The sequence below is a fragment of the Chiroxiphia lanceolata genome, chromosome 14 (genome assembly GCF_009829145.1).
Source record: "Chiroxiphia lanceolata isolate bChiLan1 chromosome 14, bChiLan1.pri, whole genome shotgun sequence".
Lineage (NCBI taxonomy): Eukaryota > Metazoa > Chordata > Aves > Passeriformes > Pipridae > Chiroxiphia > Chiroxiphia lanceolata.
Genome location: NC_045650.1, coordinates 20,395,952 through 20,417,106, shown reverse-complemented (window position 1 = coordinate 20,417,106; position 21,155 = coordinate 20,395,952). Strand labels below are relative to the sequence as shown.

At 47.1% G+C, this 21,155-nt stretch overlaps 1 protein-coding gene across 1 annotated transcript; it reads left to right on the top strand.

The window, feature by feature from the left end:
- Nucleotides 1-12,548: 12,548 nt before the first annotated feature.
- On the top strand, nt 12,549-20,375 carry LOC116794073 (probable G-protein coupled receptor 83). The gene is made up of 4 exons (XM_032702406.1): nt 12,549-13,493; nt 15,129-15,254; nt 16,812-16,945; nt 17,465-20,375. Exons 1-4 carry the CDS (start codon nt 13,116-13,118, stop codon nt 18,087-18,089), a joined length of 1,263 nt encoding a protein of 420 aa, XP_032558297.1. The 5' UTR covers nt 12,549-13,115; the 3' UTR covers nt 18,090-20,375.
- The last annotated feature ends 780 nt before the right edge of the window (nt 20,376-21,155 follow it).

Genomic DNA, 21,155 nt, shown 5'->3' with positions numbered 1-21,155 from the left:
TGGGCAGGCGAGGAGGAGGAGGAAGAGGAGGAGAGTCCTGGTGATACTGAGCTGGAGCCTGCAAGCAAATATTGGCTTTGGCAGCAAGTCTAGCCTGTGAGCATCCTGTGTGTGTGTTTGTACTGATCCCTGATGGGCCTGTGGCTCCCAAGGAGTCACCTTCTCAAGATGACAGCGAGATGGGCAGGGGTTCAGCATTGCTGCTCCCTGGGGAGACACGGAGGTGGCAATAGCTCCCACATGGAGCTACGGCACTAGATCATAGCAGTTCTTCTCCTTTTGTCAGCACACAATAAATCAGCCAAGGTAAAGCTCTGCTCTGGAGGGGTTTGAGATAAACAGTTTGTGGTAACACATGCTGAAAAGGTTTAGAAGTGCCCAGGTAACCTGCTAGCAGAGCTCAGCTTAGGGACAGGACAAGAGTACAGATGTATCTGCTCTTAGTTTTTTGTAGGAAACTGAAATAAACCCTCCACAACACACCCACTCCACTCCACGCTGCCAGTATGAGTCCAGAGCATGTTTACCGTTATGGAAGAACTGATGTCTCAGGTTTTGTATGGGGCAAACATAAGCAGCTAATATTGCCTGTTGTAATGTTAAGTGCCTGCAGTTCTAACATTACCCTTCCTAGACCCCCCATTAGCTGTGATGATGTTTTCAGAAGTTGACCCAGGTGATCACTCACCTGTTTGGAGCTACCCACCCTCTTCTAGGCTGTCCCAGGTGACAGCAAAGCAGAGTTACTCCTTACATGACAGCAGCAGGCTGTTTGCAGCAGAGCTGGGGTGGAATCCCTGTACTGGTGCTGTCACCCTACTTGGTGACAGGCTCAGCCCAGAGCATGCAGTGCAGCTCACAGTCCTGTGTGTTCCCACTTGGGCTGCACATTGGAGATGTGTGAGGCAAAAGCCTTTTGGATGTGTGCATGGAAATATAAATGCCATTTTATATTTTTTCTCAAAACACAAAAGTTAATGTGGAATTAAACCCTGGCACCCTATGAAACAACTGACACTTGTGATTGTCAGCAAAAGGGTTTGCCTGGCTCTCAGCTGTGCTGCAGCCTCTGGTTCTGAACTAAATTGCTTTGTGATCCAGACTGGCTGTGCAGGCTGTTTGCAATTCACTGGCAAATTTATAGGAGCGATTGCAAGTCTGGAGCAATGTGCTCACAGAGTTCCTGGGGAGAGGAATTCAGGTGCAACAGCTGTGGAAACAAGGGGATCTGCAAATTCAAATTGGAATGGATCTGAGCAGAAGTGAAAGCTGGCCTCCAGCTTATCCCTATATGGAAGCTAGGATATGGAGTGTAGGAATAAGGCAATTTGCACACACAGTGTACCAGATCTGCTGCAGCATTAATCTTGGAAACAATTGATGAATTTAGTCACTGACTATTCTGGGATGTGAGAACAGCAGGACTGGACATGTGAGTATCATGTAGGTATTGCTGAAATTAGCATTCACGGTGTTAAAAATCAAAGACAGTCTGCCTTGGAAATCAATTTGTTAATTTGCTCCTATTTTGGGGAAAGTAAATCTGTTGCTCAGCAGGTGCTTTATAAACCTGATGTCCTTTGGTGTTCTTGAGAGACAGGCCTGATTCTACATTCTTTAACTGTGGAAGGATGGGTGAGATGAAACAGTCACCTATCCCTGAAGACTCCCAGGGAAAGAATAAAGAAGGAGTTGTCTGTTGGGAGCAAAAGAGAGCAGGTCTGGTCAAAGATCCTGCTCCGTAAGGGACAGATCAATGTGTGCCATGTGTGTCTGGTAGGCTCAGGAGAGATGAATTCTCTCTTATCCGTTGTCATCAAGTATAACAAAGAAATTATGTCTTACTTTTTGTGCAGAAGGATGTTGATATGGGAAGTTTTGCAGCCTGTTACTATAAGGAGCTGGCAGAAAACCCTGCCTGTAAGGCCTTTCCTGTCAGATCCTTATTTTTCATGTTTAGGTGTTATTTTCTTCAAAGAGAAGCTTTCCCTTTAGAAGCAAGCAAAGAGCAGCCATCTTCTTTGGGTCAGGCTGACGTGCTTTGTGAGAAGCAAACAAGCAGAAAGCAAAGCTGAGGATGGCAGTGAGCCTGGTGTGTCCCTCCTGCCGCTGGAGGCTGTCCTGGAATGGCAGTGACCATGCGTGGGAAGCAGGTCAGGTCACCAGTGAGAAAGTTCTGCTTCCCTTGTCAGTGCCAAATACAGAAAGGTCCTAAGCCAAACATAACATGTGGGAGAGGCCACTGGTGTGGGCCCTTTTGTAGGCTCAGTCTCTACAGTTTTGGTGTTTTCCCCCAGTCCTTTCACAGATCTCTGGGTCATCGTGGCTGGGAGGCAGTGAGTGAGTGATGGACAGCCAGATTTCAGTGGGCTGATCAAAACAGAGCCTCTTGAACAAGGCTGACCATGAGGATTGTGTCTAGTTCAATTTACAGACTCTCAGTTTGCTAAACAACAAGAAGCCCCGCAGTGTGAGAGCAGGGTATGCGGGGAGGCTGCTGGGCCCTGCGGTGCTCCTGTGCAGTGGGAGGAACTCGTTAGTGCTGCATTGACCTGGAACAATCTTGAACCTTCTTTCATCAATACTCTCTGAATATACAATTCAGTAGGTTACAGCTGGCATGTGGTCCCAAAAACCTTCCTTTCTGATTCCTTTTCTCAATGCAAAAGAAATAATTTGTCTTGGGCAGACTTGCTGTTTGATTTAATCTGCTCTGTGGCCCAGATGTTTGATATCGTGCTGCTATAAACCTGTGTACAGATGTTCATGGCCACACACACATTTCTGCACCAGCCCAGTGCACAGTACCTTATTCCAAGAGTTACAGCCACACGGGAGGGGCCTCACGTGTGGTACAGCTGTGCAGGAGGGGCCTCGTTTCCCACTGCCAGCCCCGGGCTGGTGGCCAGCTCCTGTCCTGCACCAAGGACTTGCCACACTCTTACACATGCACGTCCGTGTAAAGCTGAGCAGCTGGGACCATTTCCCACTTCTCAAGGCATGTCATGCCTTTAAGTTGTAATCTCTTGTTGTTTCACAAGAAAAAAACCAAGGAACATTTCCTGACTGAAAGGTTTTGCTTCAATAAAGCCGAAAAGCTGAAACAGGCATTCCAGCTCTGCTTTCTGAAAAACCTGAGGGAAATTTATGCCAAAACTCCCCACTTTCTTTCAAAAGGTCTTTGCAATGGGAAATAGAAATTATTATCTCTTCAGTTCACAAAGGTGTTTTGATGTGACCAGAATGATTCGTTTGATTTTCACAAGGTATCACTGAAACTATTAAAAAAATAGTTACCATTGTTTTATGCTGGGACTAGAGCCTACAGCAACTGAAATCTGAGTTTGTCCCTTTCTCCAGCTATTGGCACAGACCCAAGGCAGCTGTCTGGGAAGCACCAATGAATGTCCTGAGGCAAAGCTGCCGCCCAAGAACACGGCTGTCTTCTCCTCCTCAGTCGTGCTCCTCCCTCTGCCTCCCTGCCCATCCTCACTCCCTCTTGTATCAAAAGAGCTTGTAGCTCTTAGTTTTCTCTCCACAGTCTTCAGAGATCCTCAGCTTGGGGGTATTTCTTGATTTAGGCAGAAAGAACCATCCAGGATCCCTTGGCATTGCTAATTGCCAGTCTGAGAAGCCCAGTGGGTGATGAACCACTTCTGGGTGTTGTAGTCATGACTGTTATGCCTTTGCTAATATTCCAGATGCACAGCTCAGAAATGGATCCTCATGGTACCTGTTCTCAACCTCAGTGACTGGGACCCACAGACTCATGGCAGAACTGCAAATTTTAGGTGTAAAAGTAACAGGTTTCACGGTTGCTTTATGAGGAATCTTCTGGGAAATTGATTGGTGGTGCCTTGGCTCAGTTATGTGATTTCCCTTGGGTGAAGCTCTACAAAGGTTTGATAAAACTGATTGCAGTGTTTCATTAGCCAGCAAATTCCCAAAAGGCTGATGATCAATCAGAGTATCAAATCACTGTCTACAGTGACTCAGGCTGGGAGACAAGGCCACATCTTTTACCTCTTTGAGAAACTCATATAAATCACTGTCAAGGTAAGTCATCATCTTCAGTCATGTTGAGAGCCTGAAGACTTGTTACAAGTGGAGGGGCTGTGGGGAAATGAGTCTGGAATGCTTCAGCTCAGCCACAGTAACACAGTGTGGAAATGCCCAGGGGCAGCAATTAACATAATGGTTGATGACTACATGCTGTGACCTCAGGGACTGTAAGGAAGCAGCTGGCATCTTGAGAGCTTATACAAGGCTTTGGGAATAAATTGATGCTGCTTCTTTATTGCCTAAGAATTTAAATACCAGTAGGTGACACTGGCATTTCACACTGTGTTACAGACAGCAATTTCATTCTTACCCAGGGGAACATCAGTATTGCTGAAACACAAACTATATCCTAATTTGGGAGATTTTGAATAGTCAGGTGAAATGGAACCAAGATTCAAAATTCTTCTCATTCCATTTTGCCCAAATATAACCCAATCAACCCAAAGAGCTTCTCAGGCCTTGCCTATATTCAATCAGGAATCATCAAATCCCTGTGTCTAGAGTCACCTGGCTGCTGCACCTGGTCTGTCACCTCTGCCAGCTCTTTAGTTACACAGTCACTCTCCATTAGGATTTCCCTGTGAATCTTGTTCTTTAGGCTGCTTTCTGCTGATTTATTTATCCACCCCTCTACAACCTCACTGCCTCAATAGTGTTTCATGACAAGTGGCTGCTTTATGGGTTCCATCCCTAACTACCCCCCAGGATCTGTCCCACTGACCACCTCTCTCAGGGTCTCCTGGTGCTCTAAATGCTCCGTTGAACAGTTCTTTGGGTCATCTGCAATATTCAGCTTTACTGCTGCTTCTCGCTAAATGGAGAATCTTAGAAAACCAGCAAATTCGTTTTACAAGTGTGTTGCCATGGCAACACCACATCTGGATCTTGTGCCTGTTTGTACCTGGACAGCTTCCTATAACTGAGAGTCTGGAGTCAGAAGGCAGATGACGATTTTGATGGAATAGGGCATTAAGTTATAAAGCACATTCTGAACATGTCCTGCAACTTTCTGGTTCTGTCCCTGGCCTGCCAGCTGACAGGCATGGCCCAGCTTTCTGTAGGCTAAAGACACATAAACTACTAAACTGAATAGAGGAGAGTTGGTGGATTCCTGCATAGCTTGTCCCAGAATGATGGCAAATAAATGTCACCCTGTGGACTGGAAAGGCAACAAGTGTTGACTGGGTTCATGCCCAACACAAGAAACTCCTGAGCACAGGGCACGGCCCGTGAGTGCTGGAGCTCAGCTGGGCTTCTCTGGGCTTGTGGTTTGCTTCGTGTGATAAAAAAGAATCTTTTCAGCCGGTCACCCACCTGTTGCACTTGGCATTGGGATGCCAAACCTCTGTGAAGACGGAAGTAATTTGTTCTGTTCCTGCTGAGCCAACCCCTCGCTGGCTCCCGGGTGTGTGTCACGGTGACATTGGCTGTGCAAATGTGACCAGCTGAGTCTGTGGAGCACCGTGTGGAGAGGCAGAATGTGGGAATTGACCGAGGGAAAGTCTGTGGGGCTTTGGAAGGAAGGAAGCTCCTGAAGGAGCCTTAGTCAGGAATGGGAACTGCAGTTTGCGTGCATGGCTGCTGCCCTGGCAGCATCAACCTCCTCTTAATTTGGGGTTGGAGGCTGATTGCCTCAGCCCAGTGCTGTGGGTTCTAGGCCCAGGTTACCCCTCCCAGTCCTTGCCAATACACTGTCAGCGCGTCTGGGTTTGCACTGATGCTCCTCACCAGCACCTGAGGCATGTTTTCATTGCTGTCAGAGCACTTAGCACAGACATCAGCACACTTTCCACACCCTGTGTGTCAGTTCTGGGAATTTGGCTGCACAGAAAACAGGGGAAAAAGTCGTATTGTCCAAAATGCTGATTAGTAACAGATGGAGCAAGGTGGTGGCTAGAGATTTCAGGGTTGCTTTTGCCTTCACTTGGCCTGCTTTTCTGTGGCAAAAAGGCGCTACAACAAACAGAAAATCCAAATCAAATGGTTATACAGAAATAGTTTTTTTGTTTTTGTTTTACACACATGCGTATCTTTTCAGTGCTCTTGAAAATTTGTCCAGCTGCTTATACTTAAAAGTGCTTTGCCCTCCAGCAGCTCCAGTTGCTTACCACTGGCTCCAGAAGTCCCTGCCCAGCACAAGTCAAGGCAGCACCATGGATCAGGGGAGAGAAAGGCATCCTTTGTGCAGGACTGCTTGTTCTTGCTTCAGGCTGACTCACGCAAATGTTTCAGTGACTCAAAAAGAGCTGATGTTTGGTTATGGAGACATTCTGTGCTAGGTCTGAGGTTCAACAATTCAGGTGCCGTTGTTGATAATAAAACCTTTGCACTAATAGCCACATCCACTCACGGCTCTCAAGGGTTTTGAGCATTATTCTGTTAAGTTGGCTGCTGAAGGGGTTTGTAAAACTGCCAAGCACAAAAACCTCTGCCCAGTTTGGGAGAAGTTTGGATGTAATCCAGGACTACTTCGCCTCAGACTGACTATTAAATTAAAATTTTGCAATACCTTCTGGAGGTGAGATTTATGTGCAAATCAGGTACACCCCGGTGTCCAGCCGCATAAAACCTTTTTTGGCCAGTGTTAGAGGTGCTGTTGTTTTAAGGGTATGAAAGGAGACAGCCTGTTCCCAAACAGATTATTATTTTTGATCTTTCATGGGGCTAAATTCTCAGAAATTTTCAGAAAACACAAAACCTAAGAATGTCATTAATTTCAAAGGGATCAGGATTAGAGCTAAAGACAGGAATAGCAGTGTTCACCTCTAAGCTACTTTTGTAAAATTAGGTGCATTTCTCTGTGTTTTGGCTCAGTCCTTGGTCAGCACCTTTGGAAGCGCCGGGATATTGTTTAGACTTGGGCTTCCAAACAGCTTTCAGCCCAGCTGAGCTGAAGGACAGCAGTACAAGAGAGCAAGTACTCAAATCACCTTCCCCCAGGGGATCCTCCTGCTCCCAGGAGGGTGTGCCGGGTGCCCACATCAGCGGGGTGGTGAAGCTGATGCCCTCCCCCCGCATCCCACGGGTGCCGGGTGCGGCAGGGCAGGGCTGCTCCGGGTAGAGCCTCGTTCTTCCTGAACCCACCCGGTGGGGTGGGCACGGACCCCCCCGTGCCGGGGCTGCCCCTCCTGCCCGCGGCCGTGTAACCACAGCTGTTCCTGGTCTAAACATTGCAGGGGGTCCCAGGTGCTCATTTTACAGAGAGGAATAATTAATTGGCAGTTCCATGAAAGAAGCCTTGCTTGATAGCAAGCAGCTCCTCCAGTGCCCCGCCTGCAGAAAACCCTTTCAGAATAAATCATGTGGTTCCTCTTTGTTTGGAAGAAAATTCTTCTATTTTCCATGAGCACAGAGAGACTTGGAGCCTGAGAGCATCCCCAGAATGTGAGTAGCCTGTGACTGTGGCCAGCTCTGCCCTTGTTTCTCCCTTGTTCTCCAGGGTACTGACTCCAGAGTGTAGTCAAACAAATAACTGAAAAGTGAATGGGGAGAAACATTTCTGACTTAGATTATTTGACTCCCCAAATTGCATCTTTCCCCCAGTTGATTTCTGGACAGCTACAATTTCAGCTGTGATCTGTTAATGACCAGAGGAGACATAAGCCCTCAGAGAAGCTGTCTGTGTTTGGTTAATGCCTGAGTCTGTCCTGCCTGAGGAGAAGATCCTTAATTTAAGTAACCAGAAGCAGAAAAGAAAAAAATGTAGGAATTTGCAGCCTGTGTTGGAAACCTCTCATGCAGGAAACCTCCCACAGAATCTTGTATTTCTTTTCAAATTTTGACTGTTAGAAAAGAGGTAATACAGTCTCAAACTTTATTTCTTTCTATTCTGCAGTTCTCTCAAGCATTTCTTCCAAGCTGAGAGCCTTATAAATTCCCAGACACAATTGTAGTCTTTGGAGGAAACTAGTTATGATGGTGACATCTTTCCTTGTTGAGATTCACCAGTATTAAAGAAATTAAAGACATTACCTTAAAAAAATGTGTTCTAGAGGTATGTGAGGTCTCATCAGGCTGCATCATCAAGCAAAGCTTTTAGGATTAGAATAGTTTGACTCAGGCACTTTTTTCTTTCTGGATCACACGCTTCCCTGCACCAAGGGACTCCTGTTCTCAGTGATTCAGTCCTTTGGAATGGCTTTATCTGTCTTTCAGAACATTTTTCCCTTTATTGTTACAATTGTTGCTTCCAGGACAGTGAATTGTTCAGCACTTACTAATGGGTCTGGCTGAATCGTGTTCCTTCAGTTGAAGAGGGAACATGACATAGGGATATTCTTCTTGTCCCTTGATTATTTTAGCTGGGTGAGCTACAAGAGAACCTCTTTGGGGGTTTTGACTTCCCCCCCCTCATTCTTGCTGATCATGTTGCATAGAAATAAAGAAGCACAAATGATCCCTCATTATCCTTTCACTGCCAAGTAACTTTTCTGGAATACTTGTGTGCTGGGGAGAAAACAAGACCAAATAATTTCTACTCTGCTGATCACTGGTAACTTACAAGAAATTTAAAATACCAGTTACTTGGAATTAAAAAAGTTTCAGGAAAGGTTTTGTGGCAGTTGTTGTGGTGCTGCAGAGGGAGTGTGTGGGGTGTTTGCTGTCACCTGTCCCCAGGGGTGCATGGGAAATACCTGATTCTGCTCTCACCTGGGAAGAACTGCTTTGAGAGCACCTCCTGCCACACTACCCAAAGCCAAACCCAAGGAACAGTTTGTGCTCTGCCTTTCCCTGAGCTGACTGCTGATGTGACCCACCTGGCTTCCCTCAGAGCCAGGAAACAGGCAAAGAGGAGGAAGGCTGGAATGCTATGGAGAGAAGGCAGCAGCTGTGTGATTTTACATAACAGCACAATCTGGGGAGGTTTCAGCTGATTGTACCACAGTAACAGCTGGTTTTGTGGGCTGATGGAGCTGCAGTTGGTCAGTGCTCAGGAACGCATCAGTGTGAGGAACTGTTAGAGTCATCACCCTTCCAGAGGGGCAGGAGTGAAGCTGTGGGTCTTACTTTGAGTCCCGCTCTTGGTTTCCATTTCCATGAAGAGATGCTGAGGCACAGGGTGGTAGAATTTAGCTGGGAAATGGTCAATAACCCCTTAAAGCCAGCCGTGCCCTTGCTGCAGGTGGGCAACTTGGCATCGAGCAGGCATCCTGCCAAGCTTTTCTCAAGCTACAGCCCTTGTTTGGTGCTCAGTTTTGAGCACTGACATCATGTTTGCAGCTTGCCAAGGAGCCTTTTGGAGCCCAGAGAGTCAGGAGGGCTCTCAGGACGCTCTCAGCCTTCGTCTCGGTATGTCGGTGTGACAGAGGGAGGTTTGCCTTCGGGCAGGTTTGCCTCTGTCCCTGAAATTTTGGATGTTGAAAAGAGATGTGGGAATTCGAAGATCATCCAAGAATGTGAATGTGGCATCTGGTGGCTAAAGGAAATAGTAGATATAAATGTTTTTTTCTCTTGCAAACCAGGAATTGTAATGAGTGCAGCTGAGGCTGTGGCAGTGCTGTAAGGAGAGAAAACAAAGCAGTGGCTAATTCTACTTTTCCTGGAGCAGTTGGATAAAGGGCAGTTGAAAAGAGAGAAAGGATTTGAATGCAAGAAATGTTTTTCATACTATGAATGCAAACTAATCCAAGCTGGAATAGTCATCAGTGTTTCCAATACTTAGCCCCTGAAACACTGAAACATTTGAAGAAATGAAACATTAAAAACAAAATTCCAGAATGAGTAAGAGGCACTGAAAGAGACTGAATACTTTAAGGGCAAAAGAATCCCAGTGGGAGATGCTGGGGCTGGCAGGGCTGTGAAGGGCACTGTGGAGGAGGTGAGGGGTGGTCTCCTGGGGTGAGCTGCTCCCAGAGCCGACCTCCCCACACCTGAGAGAAGGCCAGTTTCTGCTTCTCACTGTCAATCTACCACCACTCTCATCCCTGAAGGACGTCCTCCCTGCACAGGACCGTGTCACTCAGAGGCATTTGCCTCCTCCACCTCTGTACCAAGACCCAACTCAGTAACTGAAGTCTGGGTTGAGAGACTGAAGCTGGAAATTTTGTTATTGCAGAGAAATACTTGCTTCTGAAGGAAAGCAATTTTTTTAAATTATAGTTTTAATTGAATGGGGTAAAATTGATCATCCATAGCTAAAACTTCAGATTGTTTTTGATGATGTTTATGTCCTGGTTTTCATTCAGATTTTCAGTGAAAAACCAGCATTTTCAGAACACAAATGCAACGTGCAGAACCCTGCCTGCAGAACCCATTTTGCTCTCTGAAAAAGAAAGCTGTTGCTCACAAGCAGGTTTCGTAACCGTGTATTCAAGGCTCATGGCAAATCTGTCTTCAGTAGTGTTTTCTTTCAAATCTTTATCTTCTGTATCACTTATTCAAGTACCAGGGCTCTTGATCACTGTTTGAACATTTGTAGCTGCTAGTAAAGTCCGATTTTTTGGCTGTTTTTCAGAAACTTCAAAGCAGTTTTTAGTCTACTCCATCCTCCCATAGAAGTTTCCTTCAAACTAAGGAAAAAAGACATGACAGAAGCTTCCACAGCAACTCCCCTCTCTCTACCAGTGTGACCTGGCTGCTGAACAGCCCGTCTGGCTTTTCCTTCTGGTATTGAATCATCTGGAAAGCAAAAACCCCCCAGCACATTGCCTGAACCTGGCAGTGCTTGAATCCATCTCCTGATGAACCTTGGCTGGCAGCTGCCGTGTCACCACGTCTGTACATCCTGTCACTGCTGTATCCATTAAGCCTTCTTTGCCAAGAGCCAACCTCCTGGACTAGTGCATATCAAATTCCATGTCCTGAGCTGATAGAGTCCCTTGGTTTTACTTTACAGCCATTTATAGTCATAGGGAGTAATGTGACATTTTAGAATATAACTTTGTCCTTTCTTGCTGTTGGGGGTGACGTGTCTCTACCTGCCTCAAGCGCTTTGCTGTGAGTGACCTGCATGTGCTACAGCTGGTCTCCACTGTGCGTCTGGCACATGGAATTACAAATAATTGCAGGTATGTTAGAGAAGTCACAGAAAACCTGTCAGGTATGTTGTACTGAGCTCCATAAAGGCGATGGCCTGGAACTGACTCTGCCTCTGGGGAGTTCTCCCTTGCCAGATGAGGGACACTCAGCTAATCCAGGCTGCTCTCTAGGAAAGGACATGGTCCATAACAATACAGCATTTAGATCCAAGGTCATGCAGCTTCTCTCCCATGTTCCAGTTCACTGTGATTAATTTATGTCAGGCTTCACTGCAGAAAGGCTGGTCCAGCGTATTCAGTCATTTCCAGCTCCTAACTCAATGGAACTAGAACTGGGCTGCCCCACGCCATGGGGGGGAAGGGATCCAGAACAGGTGTCTGATGTCACCCCAGTCACTGTCACCCTCTGTGCCCTACCCGAGAGCCGACTGCTCACCCCCCACAGGATGTGTTTATCCAGCTGTGGGCTGGGCAGTTTGTCCAGAAGGATCCTGGGGGACACAGTATTGAAAGTTTTACTGAAATCCAAAAATATCCCATCAGCTGGCTTCCCTTGATCAGCCAGGCGGGTCACCTTGTCGTAGAAGGAAATCCGGTTTGATATAAGAATCTGCACGGACCTGTGGGGACAATTTTATTCAATTTTCAAGCTCAATACTCCAGTAATGAAAGCATTTTCTCTATGTCTTCATGGGAGCAGGCAAGGACAAGCATTTAAATGTGTGTACCTGCTGAGCCCCTGGTAACAGCCTGGGCAAAAAGGCTGTATTGCTATTATGATTTGCCTCATCATTAAATTCTCTCCAATAACGGAGATGAATCATGTCTTTAGAAATAATTTCTTTAAAATTAGCCTAAATTCAGGTGCAACAGTGAGCAGCCTTGACTCTGAATGCTTTTACATGTTGTACAATGAGCATGACTGCTGAATTATCTCATTTCTCTCTGTCAGAGAGGAAAAAGTCACTGCAGGGAAGTACATAAACCTGCCAAGCCCAGGGACTTGTCCTCAACAGCCTCCTTGGCCTGAACTGTGGCAATGACCTATGAAAATGCTTGAAATCTGATGTTTTAATGTTCCTAAAAATCTGAAATTTTATAGTACAGCTCTGATTTCTCTGGCCCTCATCCACACTGGTCTGTTGATGAGATTAAATTGGATCACACTAAATCTGTTCAGAAGATGGATCTGCATCTCAATTGACATTTCAGCAATTTCAAAAGAGCATCACAAAGGAAAATCCTTGGATGTTCTCTGTCTGCTAAAAACTCTGGGATGGAAAGAGTGATACTGTGAAGTAGTAAAGATGCTTCACCTCATGTAGGTGTTGTGCTGGGTGCCCAGAAAGGAGAGAGCAGACAGGAGGGATCATGGTACATCCACTCTCTGTCTGTGTTTTGCTGCTCTCTAGATCTGCACATGTCAGACTCTGCCGTTGCCCACGTGTGGGTTGTGATACACCTCAGGATAAACTGGGAAGAGATCTGCCATTGGCTCCTTCCCACACGGTGTGTCATCTGGCAGCTGTGCATATCACAGGGAACGCAGCGACCACGGCTGCTGAGCAAAGCTGCTTCACTGGATAGTCAGAGATACTTGGAGGGGAGAAAGCAATGGGAAAGGCAGCCCTTGCTTTTTTGATTCTGACAAGCTCTGAAAACTCTTGGGAAACAGAAACCTGATGGATGAAAGACTGTGTGGAGAGCCAATAAAGCAGATTTCCAAGGATAAGTTGCAGATAGAAGAACAGTGCTCAAAAGGAAATATTCAGTAGAATTTGTTCATTGGTGCAGAGGGAAAGTGTTTGGGGATCTCTGATATTTCAGCCTCCGAATCAACTTCCGTGTAGGGGACATGTGGGACTTAAAAGGACAGCAGGAGAGCCCCTAGGGTGAAGCTGACGTGTCCTCAGCACAGGGAGAAGGACTCAATTATCAATTATTTTCTCTGGTTTGCAACCACGGGGCAGATTTTCAAAAGGCAAGTGTTCCCTCCTGCCACCACCAGCTTCAGCAGCTGAGCTGGCAGAAGGTGCAGAGGAGTGCGACCAGCGCCGGGGCTCTGCTGCCCCAGCCATGAGCCAGCACACCTGGTTCCCCCTGCAGTACCTCCCCAAGCCCTTCTGGAGGGCAGAGAACAACACCACAGCCAACTTCTTCTCTGCACTGTATGGCTTCCCTAACCAATCCTTCTTGCACAATGACTTGGATCTGGAGGACCTGGGCGACTTTGACAGCGGGGCCAAGTATGAGGGCGAGTCCCAGAGCCGGATGGTGAAGGCACTGCTGATCATTGCCTACTCTGTGATCATCTGCATCTCGCTCTTCGGCAACATCCTGGTGTGCCACGTGGTGATCAAGAACAAGAGGATGCACTCTGCCACCAGCCTCTTCATTGTCAACCTCGCCATTGCCGATGTGATGATCACCATCCTGAACACCCCCTTCACCCTGGTGAGCCCCGGCCGTGTCTGCTGCTGTCTGTGTGTGCCTGTCAGCTGTGTGCCTGTCAGCTGTGTGCCTGTCAGCTGTGTGCCTGTCAGCTGTGTGTGCAGGAGGACTGAAGGGGCCGGCACCAGGCTGGGATCCAGAATTTCTTTTGCCTCCCTCCCCCTTTTGCCTCCCAAAGAGGCTGCAGTTGTGCTTCCCCTCCCCAACAGCCCCTTAGCAAGTGGAGATGGGGTCTCATGCCCCCACCTCACATTCCATAGCAGAGGTCACTTCGCTGTAGGTCACCCCCTCTGCCTGGGCAGGGCAGAGATGTTGGAGACCTTTTGTCTGTTGATGAGGAAGGAAATGAGGACTAGTTTGATATGACAAAATCCAATTAATGGCCAGTTTCCTATGGAAACCCCGTGAACAAGGTCAGTCCCTGTGCAAGATCTCAGGGAAGTACTTGGGCTGCGCTGAGCTGGGTCAGCCAGCAAGTCCCTCCCTCAGCACTACAGACAGTGCTTCCTGGGGCTGATTGTCCTTTCTTTGTTTGCAGTGACTAAAAAATACACAATATAAAAGAACATTAAAGAATAGGTGGGAAGAAGTAAAGATTAATTTCTTGCCCCACTATTACAGACTATAAACATCATATAACCAGGACTCTGCAGCTGGATTTGACCCAGAACTCTGATTCAAAAGCATGCAAATATTCCTAAATTCCGCTGCTTCATCCCTGCTCAGCGTTATCCAGAGTGTTCTTCTTCCTTTCAAAAGCAGGTCCCAAATTAGCTATTTGAATTCATGCTGATCCCGTTTCTTTGGTGGGATTTCCCTACCTTGCTCTGATGGGATTTGCACCCTGTATTCTCTTCAGGGAGAGGCTGGTGCCCTCTTGTGTGTTCTCACACCAACAGCTACACACTAAGCACGAGTAATTAAATATCCATCAGCTCTCTCAGGAATGAGCTTTATATCAGCTCCAGAGAACCAGCACACTGCTCCAGTTCAGGGACAGTCAGTGCTGCAAGAATCATCCCTACAGGGAAATTAATTAGATTAATTGAAAACAGTCTTGACTAATTTTCTGCGTGGACAGATGCTTTGTAATAAATGTGCTTTACTTCAAATTAGCTTAATTTGCTGCAGAATGACTTACATTAATTTGTAATTAATATTGTGCAGTCAGGAGTAATGAGGGAGTGAGGTAATTTGGCACAGTCTGCTAGGCAGAAAAGTCATCATCAGCACCACCTCTCTAGGAACAGGATTTCTCTCTCTAAGTTTGGAGCCCACGCAGCTTTCAGCATCCACATGTTCAAAGGTGTAAATGTTTTCAAGGAGGCACCCGGTGTGCCCTTCAGAGCCTCACTGAGGAGCAGAGCTAAGGTTTCTTTGCGTGTTCCTGAAGGGCCATGGTACATGCACACATGCACACGTGCACATGCAAACACATACACAGGGTGCTGCTCAATCTCACTGCTGCTTCAAAGCCCCTTGCACAGTCATTGTTTCCGCAGGAAAAACTGAGGATAAAGCACCTACAAAGCCTTGGGAAGCTGTATTAAAACATTTCCTCTGTACCACATGCCTGGGAAGCCAGTTTGCTGCTCTTCAGGTACAGGTCCTGTTAATACAACGTTGTCTGTTCTTCAGGTGCGGTTTGTGAGCAGCACCTGGGTTTTTGGAAAGCTGATGTGTCACATCAGCCGGTTTGTTCAGTACTGCTCTGTCCACGTGTCTGTGCTGACCCTTGCTGCCATCGCTCTGGACCGGCACCAGGTATGTCGTATTCACCACCCCTATGTTTCACAGAAAACAAGGGACTAAATACATGGTTGTTTCCCCCTCAAATCCCAGTACCTGGAAAGCTGCACTGACTTGGGACTCAGGGACTGGAGGGAAGAACTCCAGCTTTCATGGCAGAAGACAAAACACCCATGTTTTTCACAGTGAGTGTGATAAAAGAAGAGGCTGTGGAGTCCCTGTCCTTGGAGACACTGAAAAGCGCAGGAGATCAGTGCTGGCAGCCTGCTCCCTTCCTTCTCTGCCTGGGCTCCTGGGCTCGTGGACTCCCTGCCCTTCTCAGCCCTGCTGCGGAGCACAGCCCTGACAGCACGACAGGATCATGTGCTGCATGCAAACATCAGCCAGCCCACATGTTCTCTCCACATGGATTTATGAGAGTCTGTTAGTTCTGAGGCTTGTCCCATTCCTTCAGGATGCCTGAGGCTGGAAGCAGCAAGAGCTATGTTAGCCCATCCAGTTCAAGGTGAGGAAACCTTCCAGGCCAAGCAATGAGTGCAGATCAAAGAGCTTCCTTAAGTGTAACACAGTTTGCAATTTGTGCTTTAGCTGATGAATGCTGAGCACTGCGAGGGCAGATCCAGCACAGTGAGCTCTCAGGCAGACCTGGATTTCTTGCAGTGCTGGAGCCATTGAAACATTTGTTACTGAAAAGCAATGTCATGTGATATGGCTGAATGAAGTTCAAAACAAGAATGGGTTCCACTCGGGGATGGGCTCCATCTGGTGTCAGAGAATCACAGGGACTACTGGAGCACAGATCAGCCAATTCAGTCTTTTTTTACCATAAAGACTTTGGCAGTCTGCCTGTTTCATGTGCAACATTACAGCTCCTGAAATCAAAGCATTTTGATAGTGGTTTCATTTTAATCAGTAGATTCTGGGTTGATTGCAAGGCATGGCTAGGTATCAAGAAGTGTTTGTTTAATTAAGGGCAAACACAATACCTATCCTTAAATTCAGTGCAGATGGTTCCTCAGAACTGGAATGAGCTAGTATGGCCCAAGGAGATAAAGACAGAAGTAAGGAGATGTCTCTCAGCAAGGGAAATCAACACTTGCCTCTAAAAATATTGCTAGTCCTGAGAGGCACCAGAGCAGATAGATGTTCCGTGGAAGCTGTACTACTTCACTAAGTAGATATTTATAATGAGAAAAAATATGCATAAAATACCAAAGACTTCATCAACCAAGAGATCATTTGGATGATATGATAGGTCTATTCTTAATTATTGTTTCATTGCCTAATGTAATTCCCCACAGTGCATGTAGCTCAACAGAGATCTCACCACCGTGGTCTCTGGAGTCACGCTGATGGGTGTCACAGTGTCAGACTCTGGGCCAGCAGCAGCACTCGGTATGTGCACAGCTCCATGCATTTCCCAGCCCTTGTACTCCCTGAAGTCCTGTAAAATAAGTCTCTCTACCTCTTGACACCGGAGGCATGTGGAGCTGCCACACTGCTGCACTGCAATACGAGGCTCAAAGAGTAACCCAGATGCTGTAAATCCTCAGGAGTGGTTGTTCTCTGCAGGTGATCATGCACCCTCTCAAGCCACGCATGTCCATGGTGAAAGGAGGGATTTGCATCATCATCATCTGGGTTATGGCCAGCTGCTTCTCGCTGCCTCACGCCATTTATCAGACTCTGACAAGGTTTTATATTGGGTAAGACATTTACGTGGTGCTTTTTGTTATATGACGTTTGCAGCTGAATCAAAGCCCCATACATGCCAAGGCCACACCTCTTCATCCATGTTACTAGAAAGGGTGGTGAAACAGAGAAGTTGTCCTTCCCCTTGCCTGAGCACTGTGTCTCTCATGAAGGGCCAATGGCAATTGATGGAATTGCTTCCAGGCTGGTTCATTAGTTGTTTTGGACTCAGAGATTCAACCCTGTAATTTGGGGCAGGCACAGAGGAAAGGGACTACTCGTCAGTAGAGGACACAGATGTCACTATGGATGATTTCTTTCTTTTCCTGGGGGTGTGTTTAAGATACCTTCACTGGGGCCAAAGGTCAAACCTAGAGAAAAATTTTCCATTGAGAGTGACACCTACCCATGATACCAAATGAATTCTGCTACCTGTACCTGAACTGAAACTTGTTTGAATGTCTGAGGTGTTTGTCCTCAGGTGTGTATAGCTGTAAGTGGAATTGAGATTTCTTTCTCTCTTTGATCTTCAGAAACAGAACCATCCGAATGGTCTGCCTCCCCAGCTTCCCTCCTCCTGCTGACCTTTTCTGGAAGTATTTGGACTTGACTACGTTTGTTCTCTTGTATGTCCTGCCCTTGCTTGTGATCTCCATCACGTACACCATGGTGGCCAAGAAGCTCTGGCTGAGGAATGCCATTGGGGACCTCACCATGGAGCAATACTACGCTCATCAGCGAAAGAAGAAGATGACGCTGAAGATGCTGATGGTGGTGGTGGTTGTGTTTGCTGTGTGCTGGTTCCCCCTGAACTGCTACGTGGTGCTGATCTCCTGCAGGGCCATCCACAGCAGCAACGCTCTGTACTTCGCTTTTCACTGGTTTGCCATGAGCAGCACCTGCTACAACCCCTTCATCTACTGCTGGCTGAACGAGAGCTTCCGCGCGGAGCTCCGGGCGCTGCTGTGCGTGTGCCGGCGCAGGGCCACGGCCCAGGGCCACGCTCTGCAGTCCATCTCCCCCCCGTTCCAGCACGCCTGGGCTGAGAACTGCCGGGACAAAAGAGGCAGTGCCTGTCAGAAGGCACAGACACCCTCTCAGAGGAACTCTGCAAAGACAGACATATCCAGTGTGCAGCCAATTGTGGCAGAAAGCTGAAGCCCTCACCTGACAGCTGGGCAGCATCATGTTGTGATTGCAGAATCATGGGGAAAATGGAGCTGGAAAGTTCTGTGGAGACTATCTAGTCAACCTTCCGCCCAAGGCACAGGAACTTCAACCTTTGACTGGGTCATTCAGGACCTCATCCTGTCAGGTGTCAAAATTCTCCAGGGATGAACTGCCCAGTGTGGGCTCCAGAATGAGGGTTGTCGAATAAATTTTTCATTGGAACAATCAGAAAAAAATTAAGAGACTTCTTTAACAGCACACAAAGCCTTTCATGATCTAAGCAAACTTAGCCACACTGGTTATATACACACCAGTTGTACCCACTGTGGTTTGGCCGTTTGGGCTTTAAATTCATTAATTGACATTTCTTAACATAAAATCTAATTTTTTTCATTTTCAATAATACTTTATTTTTTACCAGTCCTCAAGAACTGCATCCTTAGTGGCTTCCCTGCCAGCCTGGCAGCCCTTCTCTGTCGGGTCAGTCTGTCTGTCTGTCCTGGAGTTATCCCATGGGCAGCAATGGCAACCACTCGGCACCTGTGGAACTTGGGACTCGTCTTTGTCTGAGATAGAACCAATGTTGTGCTGGAACAGAGCTGCAGGTTTTCAACCCAAAAGGCAGGAAACAGGAGAAGTTGGCCCTGGATAAGAGAGCTCCTTTATAACCCTTCATGTACTCCCCACTCAGTAAAACTGAGCATCTCAAAGTGCCACAGCCATTGCCTCAAGCACTGCCCCCTGTGTTCTGCTGCTGAGGTGGTGATGGAGCGCTGCCAGCAGTGCTGCTCCTGGTCCAAGTGGTGCCTCCTGAACCTAAGGGACAGCTGGAATCCCTGGGGATGTGAGTGCCAGGACAGTGGGTGCTGGCAGCTGCTGCTCTGGGGGCTCTGCAGAGCCAGCCCCTGTGTTTCAGAGCAGGGTTTGGGTCACTGGTGAGAGAGACCCAGTGGGAACATGTGGCCAACTTCAACCTATGGCTGTGAAAATCCACCAAAGTTGTGTTTTTCTCTTTCTCAGAAAGAATAACCAGTTTCTTTGTGTCCATTCAGTCCTGGCTTGGCCTTTGTGATGGCAAAAGATTGAGCTTCAAAAGACAGTGAAAAGGAAATGAGCTTCATCCTTCCTATGCAAAATAATCCAAAATACATGTCTACAGCTGGGCATTTCCATCCAGACTGGCACTGTGCCATAGCTGCAGATTTGGGTGAAAGGCTGCTTAAATTTGGAAATCAAGATGTTTTGATGGGTGGAAAAATATGTGACCTGAGAGTGTATTTGCATTTCAAAAAGAAACTGTGAAACTGAGGAAAGAGTAAGAGCAACAAGAATCTTGCTTCTTCCTAAGCTAATTGTGGGAAGGGAGAGGACAACAGCAGCTGGGACAGGGACAGGGACCTGGTGTGGCTCAGGACACTGCAAACCCCAGTGGCATTGCCAGCACTAAGGCTTCAGGTGAGGGCTCCCATCTTAGGCACAGTGCTCACTTGTCCTCTTCATCTGCAGGAACTAGTCTGCAGACGATGTGCCTAGAGGGGAGGAAATGGAATTAGAAAAGTCTCTTCGGAGAACAAGCACTCAAGGCTCGGGTGTCAGCTGGAATTCACCTGCAGGAAATATGTTTTACAGACTTTTCCCTGTGGGCTTGACTGTGTGAGCCTTCACTTTGGTTCTGCTGGAGTGGAATCCTTCCTGGAGCTGCCACCACAGAGGCAGCACTGGAGCCTTTCATTTTGTGTTACAAGTAAATTACAGCATAAACCATATATTACTACTAAGCTTGGTTTTTTGCTGTCTGGAAAACTGAGAATTCATGCCATTGCAAATGGCATTTCCCTAATGTCACTATCTGGAGGTTTTTATAAACAAAATGCCTCTTGTTAAGAAATCAAACCAATCGCAAACCCAAAGAAATATTGTTATGGTGAGTAACTTAGTAAAACTTCTTCTCATTCCAATGTTCTTCTCTTTACATTGGAAAAAATCAATGAGATTAAATAATGCAGTTTGCATGTATATCCCAATGTGCCCCTAGAGAACTGCCAAACTCATTACTCTGGGATAAATAAGTCAGGCAAAGTCTATTCTTGCCACTCATCCTTCAGCAGGACAGCACACTGGGTCAGTGTCCCTGTGGAAGGACGGATGGTGCAGCCAAGCTCAAACCCACAGCTGCCTGTGTGACCTCTGCAGTGGGCAGACATTCCTCACCTGGCCCAGGTTCTCCAAGGGGGAGTTTGCTCCTGGAAGGAAAACTGACGTTGTTTCCTCACAGCACATCCCATGCTGATCCTTACACAGCAGCGCTTTCCTCACTACGAGTCTGCAGTCTGGCAACATTGAGCTGCCTCATAAACATCGTTTCTTTGAGATGGTTGTTTTTGCAAGAGTCTGGCAAACTTCACCCCCATCACACACAACCTCTCTCTGGATGCTCTTGCTTTAATATGAGCTCTGTCAAAATTTCTGTGCAGTTATAATACAACAAGATTTGATCCACTAGTGTTTTTTGGGAGCTGATAACAGTCAATAAAATACTGGTTCAGGATCCTCTCTCTCCTGTGGCTTTTGTGTAACTTTTGGGTTTAGAAAAGGAGATGCTATTCCCTCTTATAAGGGGATTAGCAAGAAAGCATAGAGTGCTGCTCCTGGCAGTCTCAAATCCACAACCAAAACGTCTGTCTCCATGTGTTTTGACATCTTTCAGCATGAAAAGCCCTTTGCACAAAGCAGCGCTGTGATTACCCAGGCGGGGAGTCAGCTATGGATGTGCCCCAACTGCAAAGGCTGTTCCATTCCCATGCACTTCCCTGCAGCTTGTGCAGTCAATGGCTGGTCCTGGTAGTACTTTTTGCCTGGTGCCTCAGTCCAGGTAGGAGCATGGGCTTCTTTGAGGACAATTCCTTGAATTTAATACTTATTCTTCAATAAGCAGAAGCACAGCCTGATTAATTCCTTGTGCATTTCTCCCTGGTGCTCCTGCTGGGATCCTCAGCCATCCCCTGTCTCCCTTCCCCTCGCTGGGGACTTCCTGCTCTCCCTCACCTGCCCCCA

Excerpts from the sequence above, each read along its gene's own strand:
- LOC116794073 (XM_032702406.1), top strand. The coding sequence starts at position 13,116 with ATGAGCCAGCACACCTGGTTCCCCCTGCAGTACCTCCCCAAGCCCTTC. Across the intron at positions 13,494-15,128 it reads TGAACACCCCCTTCACCCTG|GTGCGGTTTGTGAGCAGCAC; the intron begins GTGAGCCCCGGC and ends TCTGTTCTTCAG. Across the intron at positions 16,946-17,464 it reads CTGACAAGGTTTTATATTGG|AAACAGAACCATCCGAATGG; the intron begins GTAAGACATTTA and ends TTTGATCTTCAG.